The 26258-nt window shown below is 39.8% G+C and overlaps 1 protein-coding gene across 1 annotated transcript; it reads left to right on the top strand.

Annotated features, from left to right (window-relative positions):
• The first annotated feature begins 206 nt into the window (after positions 1 to 206).
• Positions 207 to 11486, top strand: LOC104454518 (subtilisin-like protease SBT5.3). Its single transcript, XM_039306851.1, has 13 exons — positions 207 to 287; positions 479 to 588; positions 688 to 785; positions 1212 to 1376; positions 3548 to 3656; positions 7462 to 7996; positions 8338 to 8435; positions 8574 to 8819; positions 8959 to 9073; positions 9152 to 9365; positions 9609 to 10138; positions 11302 to 11338; positions 11380 to 11486. The coding sequence occupies exons 1-13, from the start codon at positions 207 to 209 to the stop codon at positions 11484 to 11486; spliced, it is 2445 nt and encodes an 814-aa protein (XP_039162785.1).
• The last annotated feature ends 14772 nt before the right edge of the window (positions 11487 to 26258 follow it).

The raw sequence follows: 26258 nt of genomic DNA, 5'->3' as shown, positions 1-26258 counted from the left end.
TATTAGGGTTTCTTTTTGACCATTTTGTCCTCAACCCCTGTTTCGGCTCCACAAAAGGACAAAATATTTTTGGCTGGGCTTGTGGAGTTGGACTCTCTCTCTCTCTCTCTCCCCCCAAGCATTATAAATAGAACACACCCATCTTCGCTTCTTTTCTACCGTTCCTGCAAGGGGGTGATGCAAGTGCCTTCCAAAGAGAAGTTGCCATGACCCTCTCCGTTCACCTTCTCGTGCTCTTTCTTCTTTCCTTAACACAGCACCAGACGCCCGCTTTTGCTGCAAAAAGGGTGAGCATTCAAAGCCTAAGCCCTCGCACTGTTCCTTTAACAATGGAATCTCTCCATTTTAGTCTCGGTTTGAAGATGGCCGTATCTTAACAGATATCATCATCGTCATCGTCATCATCATCACCGTCATCACCATCATCATTAAAAATATGCCTTTTGTTTTGTGTCTCTTTGTGTGTGTGGAAGCGAAGTCGTACGTGGTTTACTTGGGATCTCACTCGCACGGCCCAGATGCTTCACTGGCTGATCTGAGTCGAGTGACAGAATCTCACCATGAGTTTCTTGGCTCTTTCTTGGGAAGGTATTGCATTTCGATGCAGATAAAGTTCACCACCACCACTTCTTCTTCTACTTCTTCTTATCGGTTTATAGTACGCATTGATGACTATGTTTTGTATAGCCGAGACGACGCCAAGGAGGCCATCTTCTATTCGTACACGAGGCACATCAATGGCTTCGCCGCGACTTTTGAAGATGAAGTAGCTGCCCAAATCGCCAGTAAGCTCCGACCCTTTTTTTCCTTGGTTTGGAGTTTTGACCACCAAAAACAACAAAGTCCTTTTGTTTGCTTCTATCGTAAACTTGTGGTGCAACTTGCACCTCCTGATGACAAGTCGAACAACCCCTTGTTCCCACAATGCTTGTTGCTCCACCCTATGCATATTTTTTAGCGCAAACCCTCGAAATAATTAACAAAAGAGCAATGTCTCTACACATCTATGAAACTTTGAGAAAGGCTAGTGCAGTAGGCGAGACGCGCGTGTCAAGTGTATCAATAATATTCGATTGAAAATCCAAACTTAGCCCGTCGCATTGCTAAATAAATCAACTTTAATTGTTCAAATTTCGTTTTTCCGCCAAGTTCGCACTTAGTCTTTCTTTTCCATCTCGAATGCTTATTGTTGGTTTTCTCATCTTTGGTAGAGCACCCAAGAGTGGTGTCGGTTTTTCTGAACCAGGGCAAGAAATTACACACAACAAGATCGTGGGAGTTTCTAGGCCTCGAGCAGAACGGCGTGATTTCTTCCGAGTCAATCTGGAAGAAGGCTCGATTTGGTGAAGATGCCATCATTGGGAACCTGGACACAGGCAAGCGACTTCGACCCACTATTTATTTATTCATTTATCTAGTCTAACATCATATTTTCTTGACAAAAAATAATATAAGTCCCGCAAAACCCACAGACGTTGACTTACAATATAACCAGAGCAAAGCTTTCATGTCGTTTATCTACCATAAAGAAATGCGAATGTTTCAAGATCTCCGACTTTCGTTTACTCTCCATGTTCGGTTCTTGCTTCGGTCAGCGCATGTTGTCTTCATTCTAATACGGATCGTAGTTTCATCGTGTCTCAAACTGTGTCATATTAAAACTATCGATAACCATCTAATGATTTTCGCAAGCTATGGACTTTGTGTTGTCGGCTCATTGACCTACGCACATATAACAGGTTGAGGCATAATATAAGAGGGTAGATATTAAAGGAACGGGTAGCGAGTCGAGCACACTCCAATGTGCCTAATCCTCAGTAAAGTAGTAGATATGATAATTTTCTGCCATGAATGATGGACATGTGTGCATGTAAAGAGATCAAAGATTTTCTCGACCCATGAGGAAAATTTTATTTTATGGAAAATTGTTGGATGTTGTCTTTTGCTGGCTGACTAGAGGAGCACGCCCTGTGTAGCTGCACGATCGAAAGTCTATTAAAAAAAATGCATGCAAAACGGGAAAATAATAATGAAAATTTGTGGAGCAATTTGCTCTAGAGGTGCTTATCATCTTCATATTCTCTATCCTCTTCTTGTGAATCTAATTGCGAATACCATGTATATATGACATAAGTGTTTAGACATTAGAGATGCACATTTGAGAGGGTCAAATGTTGAATACTAGTCAAAGGCACTAGAAGGGAAATACATTATGTCTTAAGTTTAATTTGGAGTCAGCACATTGTTAGACTGTTTCTTTTAATTTGGAAAAAAAATGAGTATATTTTGCTTTTAGTCAAAGATTTAGAGTGAAAAGATGTATTTCAATGTTTGGGCAAAATATGGAAAGAAATTATTAATTTAGCACTAGATGTCTCAATTCGAATGTTCTTTCAAAAGAACTTTTGATATTCAACATTTCATGCATGTCAAATTATAAAAGCCACATATGAAGATAATTATTTTTTTAATAGGAAAGAGTGAAAGTCAATTCGGACATATCTTTGTGCATGCTGTAAGCTATATGCCTAAAACTCCTGATGTGGTGCTATGCTAAAGATGGAGATAGAGCCTAAATTGACATCTTGGTAGTCTCGGCTATCACACGTGCTCCCTCTACTTTTAATCATTGAGGATGGAAAATAAAAGCTAATTTGAACACATCTTTATGCATCTGGTACCATATGCGTAAAACTTGATATGATGCTATGCTTGGGACGAAGATAGAGCCTAAATTGACATCTTAGTGGTCTAGGCCATCCCGCGTGCTCCCTCTACTTTTGATCATGGAGGGATGGAGAGAGACCGAGTGATAGGCAGCGCAAGGAGGCTGGTTACTACGGCTGCCAAAGCTAGTGGCTGCACATGGGGGTGACGTGCGCATATATATGTGTGTGTGTGTATTATGTATATTAGGTTTAGGTATAGCTTTCTTGGGGGTAAAAGTTTTATGAATTCAGGGTCACTTCGGTCTTTGAGGTAGTCAATTATCCCCTAATTGTAGAGGACTCCCATCCTTATGTTACAAGATTGTTTAGCATAGTTTTTCCACAACAATTAGAAGTATGAAACAATATAGTTTGGAAGGTGTTTGGTTAATAGCTCATAATTGCAACAGAAACTCTCAGAAGCTTCTTTCTCTCTCTCTCTCTCATGAAAATTAAACCATTAGCAAAGTTGATCCTGTGGGCCAAAGGAAGGGTCAACGTTCATCCCGCCATGTTTAAGTGCTGCGCTCACTTCAGGAGTTGAATTTGGTACGTGCAAGAGCACATATCCGGGGGCCAAAACCACAAAATACACAGAACAATTCCCACCAAAGCTGCCCCGGACAAACCCTCTTTTCCGGAGAAGGTGAAGCGCGCCCTCATGATTAAAAACGTAAAAATAAATAAATAAATAAAAATTCACACACGCACACACAAACAAACTCTCCACGAGGGGTGGATTTATTTGCTGCTATTGCTGTGTTGGACCTGGAATTGACAAGCCTCGGTGCACAAAATGGGAAAAAAGATGTGATCGATTGAGGTTTTGGCGCATGCAGGGGTGTGGCCGGAATCCAAGAGCTTTAGCGACCAAGGGTTGGGACCGATTCCTCCAAAATGGAAAGGAATCTGTCAAAACGACAAGGATCCTCGCTTTCGCTGCAACAGGTTCTGTGCTTGCTCCCGCTCTCCCACTTTCTTATCCTTCCATGCTCAACCCCAAAAAGAAAACAGCAAAAAAATAAGACAAAAAGAAGTTGCCATTTTCAAAACGCTGACTTTTCTCCACCCACCTCATTTCGAGATGATATATGCTTACTTTTCAATTATTATCTTTCAGTATTAAAGGTGTGCAAAAGAACCGAAAATCACCTAAATCATTCGGAATCGGACTAGAATCAACGATTCCCATAGGAGCCGGTTTGGTTCCAGATTCTGATTTAGTGGTACCAATGAGTACAGTACCCATAACCGATTTTAGGTGACCATCTGGACCAGACCGTACACACACACAAAACCAGAAATTTCATCTCAATTACTTAATTACTTTATAGTTTTTCAACCAAATATATTATAGTTGTTGAACATTATTGACTAATTTTGTCTCTTGGTGTGTAATAGGATTAACCCCATAAATTTTTTTTTTTTCATTTTAATAATCTATTTTTTTCTCAACCAAAACAAAATAAACAAACGAAGTGAAAGAAGAGAACTGATTGGAGATGTCCATAAATATTGCAGCATTTTGTCATCAAGATACAAAATTAAGAGCCAATGACTCGTTTTAAGAGTATAATCATGTCTCTCCTTAGTAATTTCCATGATTGAATTAGATTGATGTTGAAAAAAGATGTATTAAGCGATTAATGTTTTAACTTTTGTATAGGTTAGGACTTTTAATGTAGAGTCTAATTCTCCACATGTTTTCGATGTCGAAAAATTATAAGAGGACCATGGCATGATCTTCGAAAAAATTAAGTTTTTAGCTAATGAAGATTACTCATTTGTTCTACCCCATAATTTTCAATCCTTAATCAAAACCAATGGTTTGCAATTCAACTCGAATGTAAGGCCGAACAAGCTTTGATGCTCTAAATAGAAATTAGGTCCACCATGAATGCAATTTTATAGGAATTTGAGTCCGGTTCCATGGATACACTTGAGAACTGAACTAAACCCACGAGTTGGTTCTTGGGTGGATTTATGGAACCAACGGAAGGGTCCCAATTCCAATTTTTGGGAACCGATCCTTAGTGAATGGTTTTAAGTTTTAAGGTAGGAACCGCCCACCCGGACTGTACCCATCCTTATTTGGTACTGTTTCTTCATTATAGAGTTGGGCCATGTTATGAACTATTTTAACTTAGAACTAGTCCTTGGTTATACAATGTCTAAGAAACGAGATGCTCTTCGAATAACTTACACGATAGAGCACATGCAACAAGATTAAAGAAGCAATAATGATTGACATTAATAGTTTTTAAACTTTAGCCTTATATATAATGTCCTCCTCAAACATTTGATATGTTCGATGTAATCCTCAAATTAGTTTTAAATATCCAATTTGAGTCATCGAATTTCCTTGATAAAGTTAAATTAATCTTTTTGCACTATTGACAAATTTATATAATTTTGCTATTACCCAAATTTTAGAATATTTTTCCATTTTAATCCGTTTCCTAAATTTATGAAAAAGAAAAAGAAAAGAAGAAGATGCCATTTTTTAATTACCTTTTTTTACCTTTTTTATGATCTCTATAATTGAAAGAGTCAAACTTCATTTAATGTTGTATCGGCTTGCCTATTGTTGGCCGCGATTTTCACCGTGCAATGCCGCTTGACCGCCCCCAGTCCCACCGTCCTCGTCGTTTGGTGATTCCAGGGGCCCCTAACCTCAATTCCTCTCTCGATGCTCGCCCCCACATTAGGCCTAGCCTTGGAGTTGGGCTAGGGTTCGCGATGCCACATCCGGTGTTACCAAGAACGAGCTCGGCCTCGTCGGGCTTGAGTAACACCCTTGGTGGCGCAACCGCTTGCCCTTCCCCAGGAAAATTAATGTTTTCTTTGGGTGCTTGTCTATTATGTAGATTTCTCAAATGATGATGACTTCATTTGTTATCTTGGAGTTACCTCCAATTTAAAAGGATCTCAACCCATGTAGATGTGTCGATATGCATAGAGCTATATAGCAAGTTAACAAAAAAAAAAAAAATGCAATTCATTTGAAATTGGCTCTTTTTTTAATCAATTTGACATATGAAGCCTTATTTTTTCCTTCCTTTATTATTTTTCTCAAGAATTAGCTGGCTTTCACGAGAGGTAAACTGTCTTCATCTCCACCTTCATTGTCATCACGGTTGTTCCAATTTTTGTCTTCCTTCAAAATGGACAAATCTCATTTCACTCCGCTAATTCACTTTGACTAGCTTTTGGGTCCGGACAATCTTTCCTTCCTTATTTTCAAACTTTTATGAAAAATCAAGTTGGCTAAAAGATATCAAAAACCCATAATTGTTGACTTCCGTTTTCGTTGACAATCTTTTTACGCACCATATCTAGCCTCAACGACTCTCGATGACTAGATTGTTCGGCCCAATAAGAGGAATTCTCTATGCTCATACTTTTTTCTCGAGTTCCGGATATCAGGGATGTCAAAACTTACCATGGAAAATATTTAAATGTAAAAAAATTAGGAAAATGACACTTAAGTATCAAAATCGGAGCAAAATTGATTAGTTAAGTGCCAAATGCGAGAAAATCCGACTAAAATGCTGATGTAACAATTTTTCGACGAGATAAGTATAAAACAACGTGGTTTTGCATGCTAACGTAATTAGACAAGTGTAAAAATGATGTCGTTTTACTGTTGTTGTGGGTAGATAATTAATATAAATATTAATTAAATTAAATTTAAAACTATTTTTTTATTATTAAAAGGAGTAAGATGGAGATTGCAGGCGGCAAAGGGCTTCGGTGATGATGGGGAGGCGGCAGCCCTTACCGCTTGCAATCTCCATCTTCCTCCCTCTCTTCTTCTTCTTCTTCTTCTTCTTCTTCTTCTTCTTCTTCTTCTTTTTAATTTAAAATTTGATTAATATTTATATTAAAATTCAAATTCGCACTAAAACGATGTCGTTTTGGCATTTCTTTATTAAGTCAACTCTCCAGTAAGCCACGTAGATGAGCAATATTAATAAAAAAATTGCCACATATGATTTCTAGCGAGATTAGCTTGACTTGGCACTTAGGTATCTCAATTTTCCAATTTTTAGTTTTTATTTTTGGCACTTAAGTATTTTTCCGTGCTAAATTTTGGCACTTGAGCTGTTCTTTTGTCCTTTTTTTCCTTACTTATAACTTACCTTTTTTTATAAAATGATCACTTGCATCACTTAAAATATTTAGTTAATGAATTATTTTCATTAATGACAATAATTTATGTCTAAACATTTTCTTGAACGATAAAAATAATTTCCGTTTTTTTTTTGTAAGCGATCATTTTTAGAAAAATATTTTTTAAATCATTCATTTTCTACGAAATAAATGAAGCTTTAACAAAATTATTACTGATGACACGGGTGAGTGACATAATTTTGATCGAATAGAGTTCAGTACTTTTTTGTTTAGTGTATGAAAATGCAATCGAGATGGTACCATTCAGACTTCAACACTCGAGACCGAAATTTGTACAAGGAGAGTAGGGTTTGTTCTCAACGTTTTAACTTTTTATTGTTTTTCTTCATTAAGCAAAATCAGAATTTGTAAATGAACAATTTTCTTTTTTCCAAATTTCCTTCTAACATATTCATTTAGCAGTCCTTTTTTTTTTAATTGTCTTTTCTTTTCTTTTCTTTTTTTATTTGTACACATTTCCTTTTCCTCTATTAAATATTTAGAAGAAAAAAAATTGGAAATAGATTTTGCAAAAGAAAATGCAAAAATAACTCCCGCCAATGGAAACATCGGTCCGCAGGAAGCTCATCGGCGCCAGATACTTCAAAGGAGGCTACGCCGCCGTGGTGGGACCTCTCAACGCCTCCTTCGACGCCCCCCGTGACAACAACGGCCACGGGTCCCACACCCTCTCCACCGCCGGCGGCCACTTCGTCGCCGGCGCCAGCATTTTCGGCTACGGCCGGGGCACTGCCAAGGGCGGCTCCCCAGGGGCGCGGGTTGCCACCTACAAGGTCTGCTGGCCGCCGGTCGCTGGCACCGAGTGCTTCGACGCGGACATCCTGGCCGGCTTCGACGCTGCCATACACGACGGCGTGGACGTCCTCTCCGTCTCCCTTGGTAGCGACCCCTCCCCGCTGTTCAACAACAGCATCGCGATCGGGTCCTTCCACGCCGTGAGGAATGGCGTCGTTGTGGTTTGCTCGGCCGGGAATGCTGGGCCCAGCGAAGGGACGGTCTCGAACATCTCGCCTTGGCTGATCACGGTGGCGGCAAGCACCATGGACAGGGATTTCTCCAACTACGTGGTGATTGGCGATCAGAGTAGATTCAAGGTCAGACTCTCGCGCTAAAATTGGTGAAGTTCTTCTTAGGGTTTGACACGCATTACCAATTTGAAAAACTACACGAATGCACTGGAAATTGCATATTCAAATGATGAATGTCCGCAAGATGATTAGTGATATTTCATCGAGCAAAACCCTTAATCATCGCGTCGGTTCATAAGTTAGTCTGGACAAGCGATAAAGCCTGTTTTACAGTTTGTCGCATTGCCTCGGGGACTTTGATTATGTGAATCAGTGTTGAATGCATTTCCAATTTCGGCAAACTGCTAATCTATATATATATATATATATATATATGTGTCCTTCTGCTTTCTCCTTTTGCCCCGAAGGGTGCGAGCTTATCACCGAAATCCTTGCCTAGAGGCAAGTTCTACAAGCTGATCAGCGCAGCGGATGCTAGATTGTCCCATGTGTCAGCCAATGAAGCGTAAGGATCACAACCAGTTCCGCACTATCGATATCTTGCAATTACTGTTAGCAGCCGAACCCGTCGATTTACTTCTTTTGCTTAGCTCGGTATATACTCTATTGCTAACTGTTATATGTTTATGGTTGCATGAGACAGGCTACTCTGCAAGAATGGAACGCTTGATCCGAGGAAGGTGAAGGGCAAGATCCTGGTTTGCCTTCGAGGAGATAACGCAAGGGTTGACAAGGGAGAGCAGGCCCTACTGGCCAGCGCGGTCGGGATGGTCCTTGCCAACAATTTGGTTTCAGGAAGCGAAATCCTCTCGGACCCACATTTCCTTCCTGCGTCTCACGTCAACTACACCGATGGGGCTGCCATCTTCAGTTACATCAACTCAACTAAGTAAGTGCACACAGGCTCCCTTTTGCTCCCTAATGACAGATTGTTGCGAGGCAAATGTTGTTCTCGGTCCAGCTCATGAGGCCGGCATAAATTGTGTCCGCATGATTTGACCGCGTTTGTGCAACATTTCTCGCGACAGGTTTCCCACTGCTCAGATCACACGTGTAGTGACAAACTTGGGCGTGAAGCCATCTCCGTTCATGGCGGCTTTTTCCTCGAAGGGGCCGAACACCATCATACCCGAAATTCTAAAGGTACTTTGAAGGTTTATTGCAGAGTTAGTCACGCTGCTTTTGTAAAGGTAGTTGAGTTACTGAAATGATCTTGACCAGCCGGATGTTACTGCACCTGGAGTCAGTGTCATAGCTGCCTACACTGAAGCAGCGGGGCCGACAGATCAGGCTTATGACAAACGCCGGGTCCCTTATAATGCTATGTCGGGCACCTCGATGTCGTGTCCTCATGTTTCTGGTGTTGCTGGTCTTCTGAAAACTCTACATCCAGAATGGAGTCCTGCTGCAATTCGATCGGCAATCATGACGAGTGGTGAGTATGGGTGAATGATATACTTCGACTACATTATGAGCTCAACTGTTATGTCTGATGGGCACGCTGAACCTTAGGGAAGTGAAAATGACAACTCCGCTTCTCTTGCAATCTCCACTGAAAACAATGCGAACTGAACCTGTACATAATATGGTCATGACTAACTAGCCTGGTGTTCCATAGGTGTTTCCAAGATGCATAACGTACTGATAGATCTTTGCCCCCCCGTCTGTTTGCTTGCAGCAACTATCCTAGATAATGCAATGGAATCGATCATGAATAACTCCTTCTACAAGGCGACTCCTTTCAGTTATGGAGCTGGACACATCCAACCCAACCGTGCTATGGACCCTGGCCTGGTCTATGATCTGGGCATCATAGATTATCTCAACTTCTTGTGTTCTCTAGGCTACAATGCAATGCAGATCTCAAATGTCACTGACGGTGCCTATGATTGTTCAAAACGCATTGGTCTTCTAGACTTCAACTATCCTTCGATCACAGTTCCTAAGCTCTCAAGATCAATCACAGTGACTCGAACTGTGAAGAATGTTGGCTTTCCAGGGACCTACAGGGCGTCGATACTGGAACCGAATGGAGTTTTGGTTCTTGTCAAGCCAGCCTACCTGAAGTTCAAGAAGATTGGCGAAGAGAAGTCTTTCAAGGTCATGCTGAAGGTGAAAGGAGCTGGTGCGACTGAGGACTACTCGTTCGGGGAGCTGATATGGTCAGACACTGAACATCATGTGAGGAGTCCTATTGTTGTGAAGGCCATCTCCTGACTGTTGTTATAGTGCCGAAGAATGGCCTTCTTAATAAATTGATGTCAATCCTATTTATGAACGGTGCTTCATGAATTTAAAATAATGGTTTGCAAAATATAAGGTCTCAAAATTTATCAATTCAGAAACTAGGTTGAAGAATAATTTTTTTTTACTCATCTAAACGATAATCTGTCTTTGTAATGGCAGCATTGTGCATTTTAGTCACGCAAGGATGCTTTGCATCTGCAGAAGAACTCGGTTCTCTTCTTCATCTATTGCGCGATCATCCTGCTACTGCTCCTCTTCATCCATTGTTTGGAAAACTGAAGTTTCCAAACGAAAATTGCTGCCACTGTCCCGGGTAATAATCGAAAACGAAAATGAGTGTACTTAGGGTTGCCCGCAAGAAAGATTAAAAAGGTCACTGAAGGAAGAAATTTAGTTGTAATACTTGTCAAGAATATGAAGCAGACACTGAAGAGGTCCTTGTCCGAAAAGAAACTTGTCGCATGAAGGAAGGAATTGGTTTCAAGTATTGATATAAGCATACAAGAAGTTTTTACAAGAAAAGAAATCCTTTCTTTGCCATGTGTAATAGAGAAGGCTGAGAAGCAAGCATAAAATCTGAATTATTTCCATTTCCTCGATCAATGCATTTAGGGTTCCTATCGTTCAGTGTGTTTTTTTTTTTTTTTTTTTGGGGGGTGGGGGGGGTCTAATCTATCGTTGAGTTTGAAAGGAACGGATCGAGACGTGATTGAAGCAACGGGGGACGAAATCGATGCAGTTGAGTTTGCCAAGAAGCTTCGCAAGAACGTGGCTCATGCGAAGTTGGAGATGGTGGATGATTTCAAAGAGGAGAAGAAGGAAGAACAAAAGCCCAAGAAAGATGAGCAGCAGCCCAAGGCAGCGGAGCCGCCGGCTTTCTCGGCATATCTGCCGTACATTGTAACGGAGTCCGAACCCGAACCAGCTTGCTGTGCTATCATGTAAAGCTCTCCCTCTCGCTTTCTCCACACCATAAGATACTTCCCAACAATTTCCCGACTACTGTTTTCTTTTTGCCTTGTATTTGAGCCTTTGAATAATGGTAAGCTTGTGGTCGTCAATGAAGTTTATATTAGGCGATGCTACAAATGGAAAGTGAAAATTGCACCATGCATGCGGGCCACATTTTAACACGCAATTCGAAAATGGGTCTTTACTTGTGTAACTCATTTTAATTGAACGGGTCTTAATTTACCAAACAGTTATTCATAGCACTGTTATATTTCGGCAGTTCGCCCAAGATGGGGTGTGTCCAAGGGGCACGGTTTGCCCTAATGGGATGTGCATTCAGGAGGCACCAATTGCCTGATTGGGTGTGTCTTGAGAGGTACTTCTTGAACAGATATGAGTAATTATCTTTGGGGAAGTTAATAATTTCTATAAATAACCAATACATCAAGAAATAGAAAACAACGCTTTGAAAAATAACGTTCTCCTATCTTCACAAAGAACAACACACAAAAAATACTTTCATTATTATTTTGAAAAGACAATTGGCATTAACACTATAGAACAATAATACTTTCTTTGTGATTGTATTTAGACCATCGTGAAGTCGTAAATTCATCTATTGTGCGCTGGTGATTCCACGTATATTCTTGAGTAATTGCCTTTTGTTGTGCATAAAAAAATTAGTAGTTTCTACCGCTGACTTTTATCCTATATTGGTATCAAAGTCTATGTTATGATCTCTGTCTTGTTTTTCCATCAAATTTTTGTTTGCTGTTTGATGTGGAGATCATTAGGAATTTAGCTTCATAACTTCTACATGTTTAATATGCTGAAATTGCTATATGAATGATCAACATGAACCGATGCGAAAAAACTGTCTGGAAGTTGACGATGACTGTCCTGTTTGGCCATGTATGGACTTTTTTATTTTTTGGTGAAAATGGATACTAATCATACAGAGTGATAAATTTTGTTGAAACGAGCAAAACGGTGGGTAGAACGCTACCAGGGAACACCGCATACGCCACCACGTGCAGCTGCAAGCCATTGCTTTAGCGGTCACATGTGCGTTGCTCATGCGAAGCAGTGCCTATGGCTGATGTCATTGATGATGTAAACAACTTGGCCGATAACTGACCTGTTGACGTTATCCACCCGACCTAACCCGACTATTGAACCCAATTAACCAGTCAACCAACTGGACTTATTGGGCTGGTTGAACTAGCGCAGTAGCCTTGTTTATCCGGGTGCGTGCGCTTCACGCGCCACGTGGTTGGTGTCGTTGTATTAATATTGAAGTGTTCTCTATTGTGGTAAGTTATTTTATGTGTTTGATGCTTTTAAAGATACAAAAATATGTACGAACCTTAAATATGTGTATTTTTTGGGTACGAGTGTATTGTTTATTCCTTCTTTACTTGTATTTTCCTATGGTTTTGGAAATATAGAAGTTGACCTACATGTAAATAACCACATATAGATTGTGTAAAACATGGTTCGGTAGTGGCGTTATAAGGCTTAATGTGCTAGCAATTTCATGATTATGAGGAAACTCAAACAATAGCTGGAGATCTTTGTTTTTTCATCACTTCTTGAATTCCACGTATGATAATACTTGATAAAGAATGTTTTGTACATTGATTCACATCATGCTATGTCTTTTGATATTTAATAAAAAGTGTGATAATTACACGAGGTCATTTAATCATTTTTTCTAATAGGAGTTCGTAGATTGGTAGAATTCAAAGGAATTTTCACCTAGAACTTAAAATTTGCGCAAATTAAACAAATTAATGATAGTAGGACAATTGTACACAAAAGTCGATTAAGAACATATTGAACTTTCATTTCAGTATTTTTTGTCACGTCCCAAATCTTGAGCGCGTGAACATCCCTCGATGGTCGATTGAAAATGCGACATCCTAGGACGCGTCACCGACCCATTGTTTTTATCTTTTAATTAAGCACACGCGGAAGCAAATTAAATAGACCTAGGATGCGCTTAGAACACCCGGCCAACAATCAAACATAGGGACAACTCAATCCAAGGCAGAAGTAATGGACCTAGATGCGCTTAGAACTAAAACTGAAACTAGCACTCTGGCAGAAGGATTGAAAATGCCTTACAGAGAAGGGGCTAGTGGGGAACTCACCGAGATATGCTTAAACTAGCTCAGGATACGCTTAACTGGAGAGTACTTGTAAAAACATGCTAGCGATTTTTCACAACCACACTTTATAAACATACCAAGTTAAACCTAGAGTTTATATACAGGTTAGTTTATATACAGGTTTGTTTAAAAAAGAACTCCTAATCAACCCAAACTTCACTAGCGACAAGGCCAGCCAAAAGGTGTCGCATCTCGCGCCCACCAAATCCGCACTCGGTGGATCTCCGTGCTATGGCCCTTAAAAAGGTTAACCACGACGGAGTGAGATAAATCTCAACGAGCCAAAATCCTAAACCCCGATTAGGATGCAAATTCGCCTTGAAAGCGGTCCTAAACACACACCATACAAAACTCATCTCCCTTCGGCGCGTCCCTGTATATTAGCACATCACATATGCTATTATAAATATCACAAGTGCAATTAATAACCCTAACACATCATTCTCATCCTTTAAACAATCACATGGGTCTTGATTATAAGGTAAAACCATTATGACACATCTCATACCGTGCCACACAATTTTGCCTCATAATCAAGTGCAATAACACAACCATTCAGGCATGTTCCAATTATTATGACCCATCGGCCACGGCCAACTCAAAAGTCGGCGGTCATCCGGCGTAATTGTGCATCATCTTGCCCCATCGAGCATGGCAACTTCCCGCGTAAACGTATCAAGACGGCATTCCTGTAAGGAGCACCGTTCCAAAATCCATCCGCGAATGGCATCCGGTTGACTTGGGAGCATCCGAACTTAATCAGGCATCGTCCCGTGTAAACGCATCAGGATGGGGTCACTATCCCGCATAAACACATCAGGGTACTTAGGTGATCACACGGACACACCATCACTCAAGTCCATTGTTATCTTCCTCATTAGCTAAGAACACCAAAATCCATTTTCAAATAATAAACCTTGCAACCCTTTATTTTTTTGTTCAAAACATTCCGAAATAAATTCGTACGTGGTCACGTACTCAAAATCAATTTGTTAAACTTTTCACACTTCTACTATAAAACCTCATTATTTTATTGAGCAAATAAAATTTGGCGTTCAAACCCGACACCTCATTTATTTTCTATTTTCTTTTCCAACCACCCATTTTTGAAACTAAACTTGGGTAATTCCTTTTTTTTTTCTTTAAAACTTTTGGAAATAAATTCGTAAGTGCTCTCATACTAAAAATTATTCTGTCAAACTTTGTACGCACCTAGTTTAAAACCTCATTGTTTTGTTGAGCAAATAAGTTTTGGTGTCCAACCCGATACCTCATTGTTTTTCTAATTAAAAGCTTATAAAGCCATCTTTTGCAATAATACTAGACAATCACTATAGAACAGCCATTCACATAATACCACGCATAAGTTCTTAACATGCCAAATATCAACCAAATCACATAATATGCACTTCCCAGCAAGCAAGACACCAAGAACAACCACAAGACCACTACCAGCCCTTATCGGCAGAAACTGGGTCCACCTGCGCGTCTCTAAGATTAATTCCAGAAACATAACCAAACGAGTTCAAAAAAATCTCAAATTTGAATATGTTATAAAGGGTACTTAAATGAATACTTTTCATGAAACACTTTGACCCAGATCTTCCTAGAATAAGAGAAGTAAATTGCTCAATCTGTTACCAAAATTGTGTCCGTGTCTAGAAATTATGTTTTCCAAAATCAGTTTGGTTTGAGGTTCAAAAATCATCTATTTGATCTGAAATTTGACTATGTTAAAATTCAAGATGTGATGAAAATTTTTTGTGAAGGAACTCTTTCAAAAATCAAACCCTAAGAGTTGATCAAAGTTATTTAAATACCAAAAGGTCATGGGTTCTAGAATAAACTGAGATTTTGCTTTGCATGTAACGAAACTGAAATCTTGTTTTTTTCAATCCATAAAATATTGAGTAAAATATATATATATATATATATATATATATATATATATATATATATATATCATACATGAAGATGTTTAGAACATTTTTCAAGAAAGAAGCAACCTCAAAATCGTAGCACACTTTAACCCACGGAATTAGCAAACAAAGAGTATCAAGTAAACATATCTGAAGATTAAGCTAATACGTCTTAACACTAATCTAACCAAGCTAATTAATACTAATCTAAACAAGTTAATTAACAATAATCTAACCCCCTAAGTGCAATTAACAACAAAATCAATTATTAGGGAGTTAACTCACTAGAATTCGACGGCGGCGGGCTCACGGCGACGGCCACATGACGGTGGTGAGAACTTGAGACTACCGCATCTCAAACGGAGCTCAATAGGCGGTTGTGATGGCTCTACAAGCCTTCGGCCAAGGGCTGTTCGGAGGGCTGAGGGCTGAGCTGGTCTCAACTCGACAGTGGTTGGAGTAAGTTGGCGGTGCTGGAGTTGGGACGACGGTTGAACATGGGGTGGTGCGGTTGGCTGAGGTAGCTGCTGGAGTTGCAGCGATGGAAGTGAGCTGCTCGGTTAAGTTGGGCATGAAGACGGCTGTGGTGTGGGGCTGCTGGATGCTTGAAGGCTGAGGAGAAGTGGACGGTGTTACTGATGGTGTACGGGCTGTGGAGTTGGTGGTGGGATGCTGCAGGTGGCGTGAGGAGGATGAGGCTCAACTGCTGGAGTTGGTGGCTTGGGATGGGTTCACGAGGGGGGCAAGAAAGGAAGAAAAGGAGATGGGGGAGAATTGGGCTGCTTCGGCAAAGAAAGGGGAAAAGAGACGTGCATGGATGAGAGAGGAGGAGAGAGAGAAGGAAGAAAATGAAAGAACCATGAAGTCAAAGCACTAATCAATGGGAAGCATTGGCCAAATATCTAAACACTCATGACAAGGCCTCCAAAGTCTTCATGCTTAGAAGTCAAGAGCCCACCGAATGGCCATTTTTCCTCTATTTTCTCATAAACAAAGTCATCTTAGGAAGCAAAATTTCCTTTTTCCCTCTTGATCCGCATTTCCCTTTTATTTTCCATCTTGTTCGAAAATCAATTTTTCCACAAAATTCGGACTCGACGAAAATACGTCAAAAGATGAGACGACATCCTAAAAATGTATTGTGATACGCTCAAACGTCCGATTCCCGAAACCGAATTTAATTTCGTAGTTAAAATTGACCAAACGAAATTTTAGTACGATATAACCTATTGGATAGCTTTTAAGGATTTTAGTGGGTTTGACCCGTGGTTGATAATTTTCGATTCACGTTTATGCATCTCTGACTCGTAGACGACTCTCGGTTGTCGTATAAATCACAAGGTTTCAATTACGTGTCCCAAGTATAATTTCGATAGAAAATCGGGTTAGTGCCATTCGACACGAATTTCGCAATTATGTGGAACCACCCACAATTCGACTATGCAATTCTATCGAATCGACTTATATCCAATAATAATTCGATTATAATAATGTCGTATTGACCATTGCCGATTATTATGGTCGAGCAGTCGATTTCTGATCGAATTCTCTAGTCTATTGCGTTTATATCCCTTAACGGCCTCACCTAATAGATTAGTTAATTCGTGAGGGGCCAGCTCTGAGTAAAATGACCACAAGCGTATCGACGAAATAATCATTTCATATATTCGAGACGGGGTCGAATTTCAGGATGCCACATTTTTTTGTTGAATTATCATTAATTTAGTCTATCTTTGCTGCAAATTATATATGTGTGTTAATGTAGAAAATGTGTTAGTATTGATTCTACGCTTGTTATGTAAATGTGTAGTAGTAATTGGTCATGGCCTTAACATCCCAGACTATTATGGTTGACCTCAATAATGGTGAGAAACTGAATGATGACAATTATGATATTTGATATCAAAATGTTTAATACATCCTTGACAAACAAAAGGTTTTGGAAACCTCAACCACACTATAGATAAACTTGAGCATGAACTTCTGCTTAACACAAAAATCTTTAGGTTTTGGCATAAGTTATTTTAGGTTTCTTCGTTTTCCCTCCTCTGTTGTGTTTGTTAGCTCCCCTTCCATGGAAGGTTCTTTCACAAAATCTCTAGAGAAATCTTTCCTTTAAAAAAAATTAATACTCTAAAAAACCCTGAACTAATATATATATATATATATATATATATATATATGATAAATTTACCCAAAACTAATGTTTTAACTACTATAAAAATCCCAAATTGATACACTTGTAATAAATTTACTTTCAAATTAATTTTTTGATAATAAAAAATCCTAATACATTTATGATAAATTTACCTCATCCTATATACTTGTGACAAATTCACCTTCCATTGACTTCTGTCAAATTTAAATGTTAAATTTGTAGACCTAGATGACACATGGTAATGTAGTATGATAATGTGAAATCCATAAGGTAAATATAACGAAAAATCTAAATTTGTCATAAATGTACTATTAGATTTTTCATGACAGTATTATTAAATTTTTTACTACCGTTATCCTATAGATTTTCATGTGGATTTGCCACATCATCATAACATCATCCACGTTAGCAAATTCAACAATAAAGTTTGATATGATGATGCTAGTACGAACACCTAAAGGGAGGTAAATAGGTGTTTAAATGAAGTCTTGACAACTAAATACGGAATAAAATAAGTTACGAGCAAAGTTTGAATAATGATAAGAGTTTGATAAACGAGCCATCGGACTTCTGGTAGATATTTAGGATCTGTTAAGCGATGGAAGACTTTTGAAATAATCTGAAAGTGTGCAACGAACTTAAATAATGAGAGTTAACGGAAAAGAAGGTTGCACATGAAATTTATAGTGGTTCGGCTTAGATCAAGCTTACGTCCACTCTCTCACGCTAACAACATACTAGTTGGATTCCACCATGTGATCAATAAGATATTATAACTTTGAGTGCAAATATTCAATGGTAGATCGCACTATCTCACTAAGTCACTTTTTTTTTTCTCACGAAATTGATTTTTCTATTTCAATATGACACATAATTTCTCTTTCATGGGAGGCGGAGATGGGAGGTGGCGGGTGGGTGGGCGGACAGTGGCGGAGAGCGGATGGTTGGTTGATAGTGAGCGTGAGCGATGAGAAAAGTTTTTATTTTTCATTTTTGTTCTAGAAATAGAAAAGTAAAAAAATTAAATTATTTCTCATTTATATTCTAAACCTATTTTTGAACTAAAAATTTGTTCTAGAAATAAAAAATGAAATTGTGTTACTAAATGAATTTTTATTTCAAACATATTTTGGGGAATAGAAATAAGGAAATAGAATGGTCATCATGCTCGTCCTATTTTACAATGAGATAATACCATTTTTTGAGGATGAAAAGGATATTACCTCAGTAGGCATCGAAATTTGTACGAGATTACATAGAATTTGATCTTAGGTATTTGGGACAAAAGTCATTCTTGAATAACTTTTTCGATTTACATCCATTGGACGGCATTTCTCAATAGAGTAAATAGAACATACCAGTTCAGGAATTAAGAGGATCCATTCGAGCATTGATGTCAAATGGGTGTTATATATAGTTAGCTATATATCATTCCATATCTTGCGCAAATTCAGAAATTTGTCATTTTAAGTTTCCTTTTCATTTTACTTTGTCCTTAGAAAAAGCCAAAATCCATTGTAATATGATATTTTCAAGAGTAAATCGAAAGCATGAACAAACAAGATAATTCAAGCAAGAAAAATAAATTGCGGACATAAACCTTGAATACAACTTATTTATGTGGTTGGCAATGTGCCAACTGTACAAGGAGAGATTGATGGGATGATTCCTTTATAATTTGGCTAAGAGAAGATTGCTCACACTCAAGGGTTTTCCTATCCTAGGTACATCCAAACCCACAAGAATCGATTGCAAAAGAGGGGTATTCATATGCTCTCATATCTAGATTGCAAAAGAGGGGTATTCATATGCTCTCATCTCTCTTAGATGACGGCTGTCAAAAGCTTTCTAGAGTTTTCACAAGTTTTCAATAGAATATAAGTTTTGAAAAAAAGGGTCGTACCAAATCTGGATCGGCATTGCATCATGGGGTCGGACACCCGAGTACTACGCTGGAAAGACGTCCAGCTTCTAGACATTGGTTGGCAGCCCAGCCGTAGTTTTAAATTTTTATGATTGAATGCCGAAGTCGCAAGGCTCGAGTGGTTTAAGCATCTCATTTCTTTTCACCATGAGAAGGATTCATAATCCTCCACCATTTTCCTTATAAAAAGCCATTGAAGAGGTCTTAGAATTTGTGCCCGAAAAGCCAAAGTCCAAGCATCTCAAAAGCGTGAACAAACGAGACAATTGGAGTATGAAATATTGCGAAAACAAAGCATGAACACAGCTCATTTATGTGGTTGATGATGTGCCTGTTGTACAGGGAGAGATAGATGGGATGGTTCATTTATAATTGGCTAAGAAACTATTACAATCGCTCGAAATTTTGACTCATCCTAGGAACATCCCAACCCACAATAATCAATCACAAAAGAGGAGTATTCTCATGCTCTTGTCTCTCTTAAATGACAGCTCTAAAAAACTCTTTAAAGTTTTCATAAGTTTCCGATACAATATGAATTTTGAAAATATGATTTTAGCAAGTCCAAATCCGGACCACATCCCGAGGGTTGGCTGCCCCCAAGTACTGCTTCGGAAACATGTCCAACTTCTGGACATCGGCCAGTGGCCTGGCCATTGTTTTTTATTGTTGCGATCAAATACAAAAGTCGCAACGCTCCAGTGGCTTAAGCATCTCTTTTTTTTTTTTTCTTTTTTTCACCACCATAAGGATTCATCATCTTCCACCATTTCCCCTAGAAAAAGCCATTGAAGAGGTCTTAGAATTTGTGCTCGAAAACTTTTGGGGCTCTCCAAATTCCGAAGATGTATTCCTCTGCAATAGAAATGGGGAGGGAATTACCAATTAGATAACATGTCCCCAATTTGGGATGTACCATGCAACTAAGTATTTAGTTGGTCACATCATATCTGCTATGTAATCAATACGTAAAATTCTTTCTCCCAAAATGTAAGTAGTCAGTTTAGAGTATCAATGTGTCGGGGGCAAGCAAAGTCCATGCTCTCAATTTACGGAACGTCTAAATTCTTTAAACTCGGTTTTCTCTATGTTTCTTCAGATCGAGCAACTAAAATACTTTCTTGAGAGGTAAACAGTAGGTTTAGAGTATCATCGGGTTTAGCGTGAGCAAAGACAGATTTCAATCGCATGTCTGTGCTCTCAATTTGTGGTATATTTAAATTCTCTAAACCGGGTTTTTTCTATATATTCTCCTTAATGATTGACCGGTTAGGGTTTGTAGATTATGGCGATTTTATTGTCGCCGCTGGCCTTGCCCCAATTTGCACGTCAAATGTTAGGAAAGTGTTGGAGGGAGAATTTGATCTTATCTATTGAGATTACAATTGATATTGCAGAAATAGATATAGAATGTTTTAGGAAAAACAATATTGTGTATATATTCTTTCTAATTCATTTTTCTTCTCTCTTGTACTACAAATACCGACACTTTCTTGTACATTTGTGATAATGAAATACACAGAATAGTATTTCCTCAATTGTCTTGCATTTCCTTTCATGGTATCAGAGCAACGGTTCTGACCCACCTTCCGCACCAAATTTTATGAATTGCCTCCAATTGTCTTCTGTTTTTTGTTGCTGCAAATTACTACCTGTAGAACAAAATCAGCACATTGGAAAGAGGAATTCAGCCTTTCATTCAATATGTAGAACCCCAGCAACACAGAAATTCAAGATTCAGCCTTAAACACAACAAAAGAATCGTTCGACCAACTTGCTTCTGCTCCAATCACAGGACAATTCCCTACTCCAGCTTCATGGCCGTATGTACCGTGGGTTCTGGTTCAAGGACCATGGGCCACCGGGCCAAATCAATAGTGGGCCAACTGTGGCCCAAATGGAGACCCAGATCCAAGTTCAGGCCATAGACCCAAATTGAACCTGGATGGGTCGGGAATGAATCCCTACTCGAGTTTCCCACCTGGGTTTGCACTGCTAGTCTTTCTACCCATCGCCGGTCGTCCAAAACCCGGCGAAGCACTGTACACGTCACCAGCTGATGGCCCGGAGCTGCAACTGATCACTCTTCAACTCGCTGGACTAGATCACTATTCAACATGGGTGAGGCATTTTTAGCGGGCTCTCGTTACCAAGGATAAGGACGGATTCCTTGACGGATCTGCCCTTTCCCGATCGATGAACGCCTGCAGTGCCATTAGCGCAAATGCAACCAATTAGTGCGTACATGGAACAAAAATTGTGTGTGCTGGAGGTTGTAGCTAGGCTTCCTTTGATTGAAGATGCAAAACTAATGTGGAATAACATCAAGGAAATGTACGAGAAGCTCAATAGGGTCAAAGTTTTTTCACTCACTCAAGCCCTCGCCGAGTTGAAAATGGGGAACCTCTTGGTTATCGCTTGTTTCAACCGGCTCTCAGTGCTTTGGAACGAGCTTGAGGCGGCCGAGGAGCAGCTTGAAGGACCGGAGTCGACACTCAAGCAGTATAGAGAAATCAAAGACCGCGAGAAGGAGACCCGGTTCCTATTAGCCCTAAATGAAAGCTACGTACCTTTTCCACTCGCAAATCCTCGCCATGAAGACCGTCCCGCCGCTCGGCCGCATCTTCCAACTCGCTGTCCAAGAAGAGAATTAGCAAATAGTTGCTGCCAGACCTGGAAGGGGAGGAGAAAGCATGGCCCTCGCTACGTCGGCAAGGGTTTCGGGTTGCTCTCACGGTGACCTCCGCACGTCGCTGCGAGCAGTAGCCTCGGGAGGAAACCCTAGGTCTTTTGCGGAAATTGAAAAAGATGAAAACAACCCTATTTTTAGGGCTTATCGAATGAACAATCCAGATCAAAAGCTTGGATCAAATGGTCCTTATTCATTTAGCAGAACCGATGGTAGAGATAAATAGGGGCGCGGATCCAACAGCCCAAATTTCACCCGATCGGACGGCATGGATTAGAGGAGAGGCCGCGAATTTGATGGCTCTCATTTAATCTCGTATGGGGCCGAATCCAGTGGTTATTATAATTCCACATCAATACATAAGGGAGGAAGACAAAATTATAAATTTAAAGGTAAATATTGTGAATATTGTCAGCGTTCTCATCATACCGTTGAAACATGCTGGAAATTACATGGTAAGCCCACTGACAAAGAAAAGAAAGAAAAATAATTTTTCTACTTATCAGATGTCGGCACAAGGAAATGACAGAGCTCATCAGCCTATTTCTGAGGATCAATATCAGAACATCATGAAGGCACTAAATCAGTTACAGACAGTTGACAAAACTGCAACTTTCTCAGGTACTTCATCAAACAAGACTAATAATATTTTAGTTGATGCATGGATTATTGATTCGGGCGCCAATGATCACATAATTTGCCATGAATATTTGTTTTCTAGTACCTCTACAAAGCCTGATTCCATATATGTTCGGCTTCCAAATGGAAATATTACTGATGTCAAAAAGATTAGTACTGTTCACCTTAGCCCAAACATTATCCTTAAAAATGTTCTCTATATTTCAGAATTTTAATTCAATCTCATAGCTGTTTCCAAAGTCTATGAGGACAATTACTATCGAGCCAATTTCAACTGCGAAAATTGTTCCTTTCAAGACCTTTCGACTGGGAAACTGATGGCTTGGGTAGAATGGAACAAGGGTTGTATTTTTGGATCAATTTCCCCAAAGATTTTGATCTTTCCTCTTTGAATAAAGGCATTTGTTGTAATGATGTTGCTGGAAATAAAATTTCACTTTCTTATAAGCATCTGGGTCATAGTGCTTGTTTTCCTTGTTCTCATTGTAAAGTATGCCCTCTGGCAAAACAAACAAGACATCCATTCCCAACTAGTGTATCTTGAGCCACTAGTACATTTGGGGTCCTTATCATACACCACATCATGATGGATCCCGATTCTTTCTTACCATCGTGGATGATTATTCTCATGCCACTTGGGTATTTCTCATATAGTCCAAAAGTCAGGCTTTTTCATGTCTGTCGAAATTTTTATCCATGGTTTAAAATCAATTTGATAAACATGTTAAGAGGATTCGTATAGACAATGGAAGTGAATTCTTTTCAACTAAGTATCAATCTTTTCTGTCATCACAAGGAATTCTCCATGAGAGTTATTGTGCTTACACTCCGCAACATAATGGAATTATCGAACGTAAACATCGACACCTTCTAGAAGTTGCTCGCGCACTGAAATATCAAACCTCCATTCCTGAATCTTTTTGGGGAGATTATGTGATCACATCAACCTATTTAATTAATTGCATGCAAACTAGAATATTAAAAGGTTGCACCCCTTTTGAAATGCTCTTTGGTAAGCAACCAAATAGTAGTCATCTCCGAGTGTTTGGTTGTCTTTGCTACATGATGAATGTTCGATATCGACATAAATTGGATCCTCGTGCTCTTCGATGTGTCTCTATGGGATATGCCACCCTACAAAAGGGTTATTGGGATATAGAGGTATCTACAAGTCGTTTCTTTGTTAGTCGTGATGTTATATTCCAAGAGGATATATTTCCCTCCCAAGAAATGGCATCTTCACATGAAACACCCATGACAAAATCAAGTCATCGACAATCTTTATCGGTGGAGGATATTTCTGTACAGCCACAATATGTCTTGATTGCACCAAATCAATCATTTTCTGACCCATGTTCTGTGATGGCATGCCTCGGATCTCCTGCTCTCACTATTGGGTCTTCTGATTCTCCAAGAAGGCAAAGTAGTAATGGGCCTCCTTTGTCACAGCAACATCATATTGGACCATCATCCCTAGCAGTTGACAGGCCTAGACACTCAGGACAACAAGTTCGTCCTCCGACATGGACCAAGGACTATATCTGCTCTACCTTGAGGACTTCAAGTACGCAATATCCGGTATCCTCTTATGTTTCTTTCGGTCGATTATCGCGGGAACACATGTGTTGCATTAGTCGAATATCTGAAGAACAAGAACCGTTTTCCTATGAGGAAGCAATGCGTGATATTCATTGGCAAAGGGCCATGAAAGAAGAGATTGCTGCTCTCACAGAGAATAACACTTGGGACATCGTCCCTCTGCCTTCTCACAGAAGGCTCATTGGCTGCAAATGGGTTTATAAAATAAAATATAAGGCAGATGGTTCAATTGAGCGATACAAGGCTCAACTTGTCGCTAAAGGATTCACGCAGCGTGAAGGCTTTGACTATCATGAGACTTTTTCTCCAGTTGCTAAAGAGGTCAATGTTTGTTCTTTTCTAGCGATTGCTGCATTACGTAATTGGGACTTACATCAGATGGATGTCAATAATGTCTTCCTTCATGGAGACTTTGATGAAAAAATTTACATGGAGCTTCCACAGGGATTACGTAGACAGAGGGAGTCTCGAGTGTGCCGTCTCCGCAAATCCCTGTACGGGCTTAAACAAGCCTCTCAACAGTGGTATGCAAAATTTACTGCAGCACTTACAAATGCGGGTTTTCAACACTCGAAGCATGATTATGCATTCTCCACATGGACCAAAGGTACTTCATCGATCTACTTATTGATTTATGTTGACGATATACTTATCATGGGAAATGATGATGTTGCTGTGACATCTTGAAATCTAGGTTCTGATTTCGATCGAAATAGTTGGGCATTTCATCAATGCATTTATAGTTCTTTTCCCTGAACTGATCACTCATGGGATAACTAGTCTATCAAGTGAAGCCGTTAAGGAATTTTAACGCATTAGATTTGAGAATTCGACCAGGAAACGACTGCTCGACCATGTAAATCTGCAAGAGATCATTACGACACAGTAAGATCGATTAGAAATTGAAGATAGATTGACTCGACAAAGGTATGTGATTAAGTGTGGGTGATTCCACCTAATTGCACAATTCTTATCGATCGGCACTAGACCGATTCTTCTGTCGTTTTGATACCCTGTGTCTGTATTTGAAACCTTGAGATTTCTACGATAATCGAGAGTCGTCAATGTATCGAAGATGTACTTTGTGGCTTGAGAATAATCAACCACAGGTCAAATGCACGAAAATTTCTTAAAAGCTACCCGGTAGATTATGACGCACTAAATTCGCGCTGAATTGAAATTAATCGTGAAATCGAACCCGATTCAAAAATTGAGAGTTATGTTGTGTCACAAATCATTTTTGGATCATTGACTCATCTTCAGAAGATTTTTCATGCAATTAGAGTTTTTCAGCAAATTAATCAAAGAATGGCTAATTTGGCTCGAGAAATTAGTAGGCCCGCCTTTGGTCGTGCTTTTGGGACTTAAGTTGGTTCTATGGACAAGTGAAGATGTGAATTGAAGTGTGGCAACATTGGATTAAAATTTATGGACTTTAATTGGACTCAATTGGAAGTGGATTGATTGGAATTGAAGAATTTATTGTACAAGATTTCATGCTACGGTAGAAAAAGAAATTGGACCCATTGAAGATAGTTGTGGGAGTTTTGAGTGAGTGGAAGATGACCTCATGTGAGGTCATGGTGGGCCATTTTTGGGGGATTAAAGAAAGAGGAAAATGTGAAAAGTGGTCCCCTCCTTCTCTCTCCTCCTCTCTCCCCCTCTCTCTTCCGTCGAGCTTCCCTTTCTCCTCCACCTCTTCTTGCTTTGCGAAGAACCCAGCAATCGAAGAAGACCTTAGCTGCTGCAGAAGATCAGCCGGAGTCGTCGCCACCGTTCGCTGTTACACGCCATCGCTCAGCCCACTCGCCCTCCGCCCCTTTCTCTTCTCTTATGTTACTGGTCGACCTAGCCCCTTTCTTCCTCCTATTTGTGTCTTTGCAAACCCAGAAACCGCAGAGGAGAAACCGGATCAGCCCCTCACACCGTCGCACTCCCTCGCCGTTGCGGTGGACTGCCGTTTGCCGCCTCTCCTTCCGCGAGCTGCCTCGCCCGTCGTCCGCCTCCAGCCGCGTCGTCCTTGCATCTCTG

The sequence above is a fragment of the Eucalyptus grandis genome, chromosome 2 (genome assembly GCF_016545825.1).
Source record: "Eucalyptus grandis isolate ANBG69807.140 chromosome 2, ASM1654582v1, whole genome shotgun sequence".
Classification (NCBI taxonomy): Eukaryota; Viridiplantae; Streptophyta; class Magnoliopsida; order Myrtales; family Myrtaceae; genus Eucalyptus; species Eucalyptus grandis.
The sequence above is the reverse complement of the archived record's forward strand: the minus strand, read 5'-3'. Positions and strand labels throughout refer to the sequence as shown.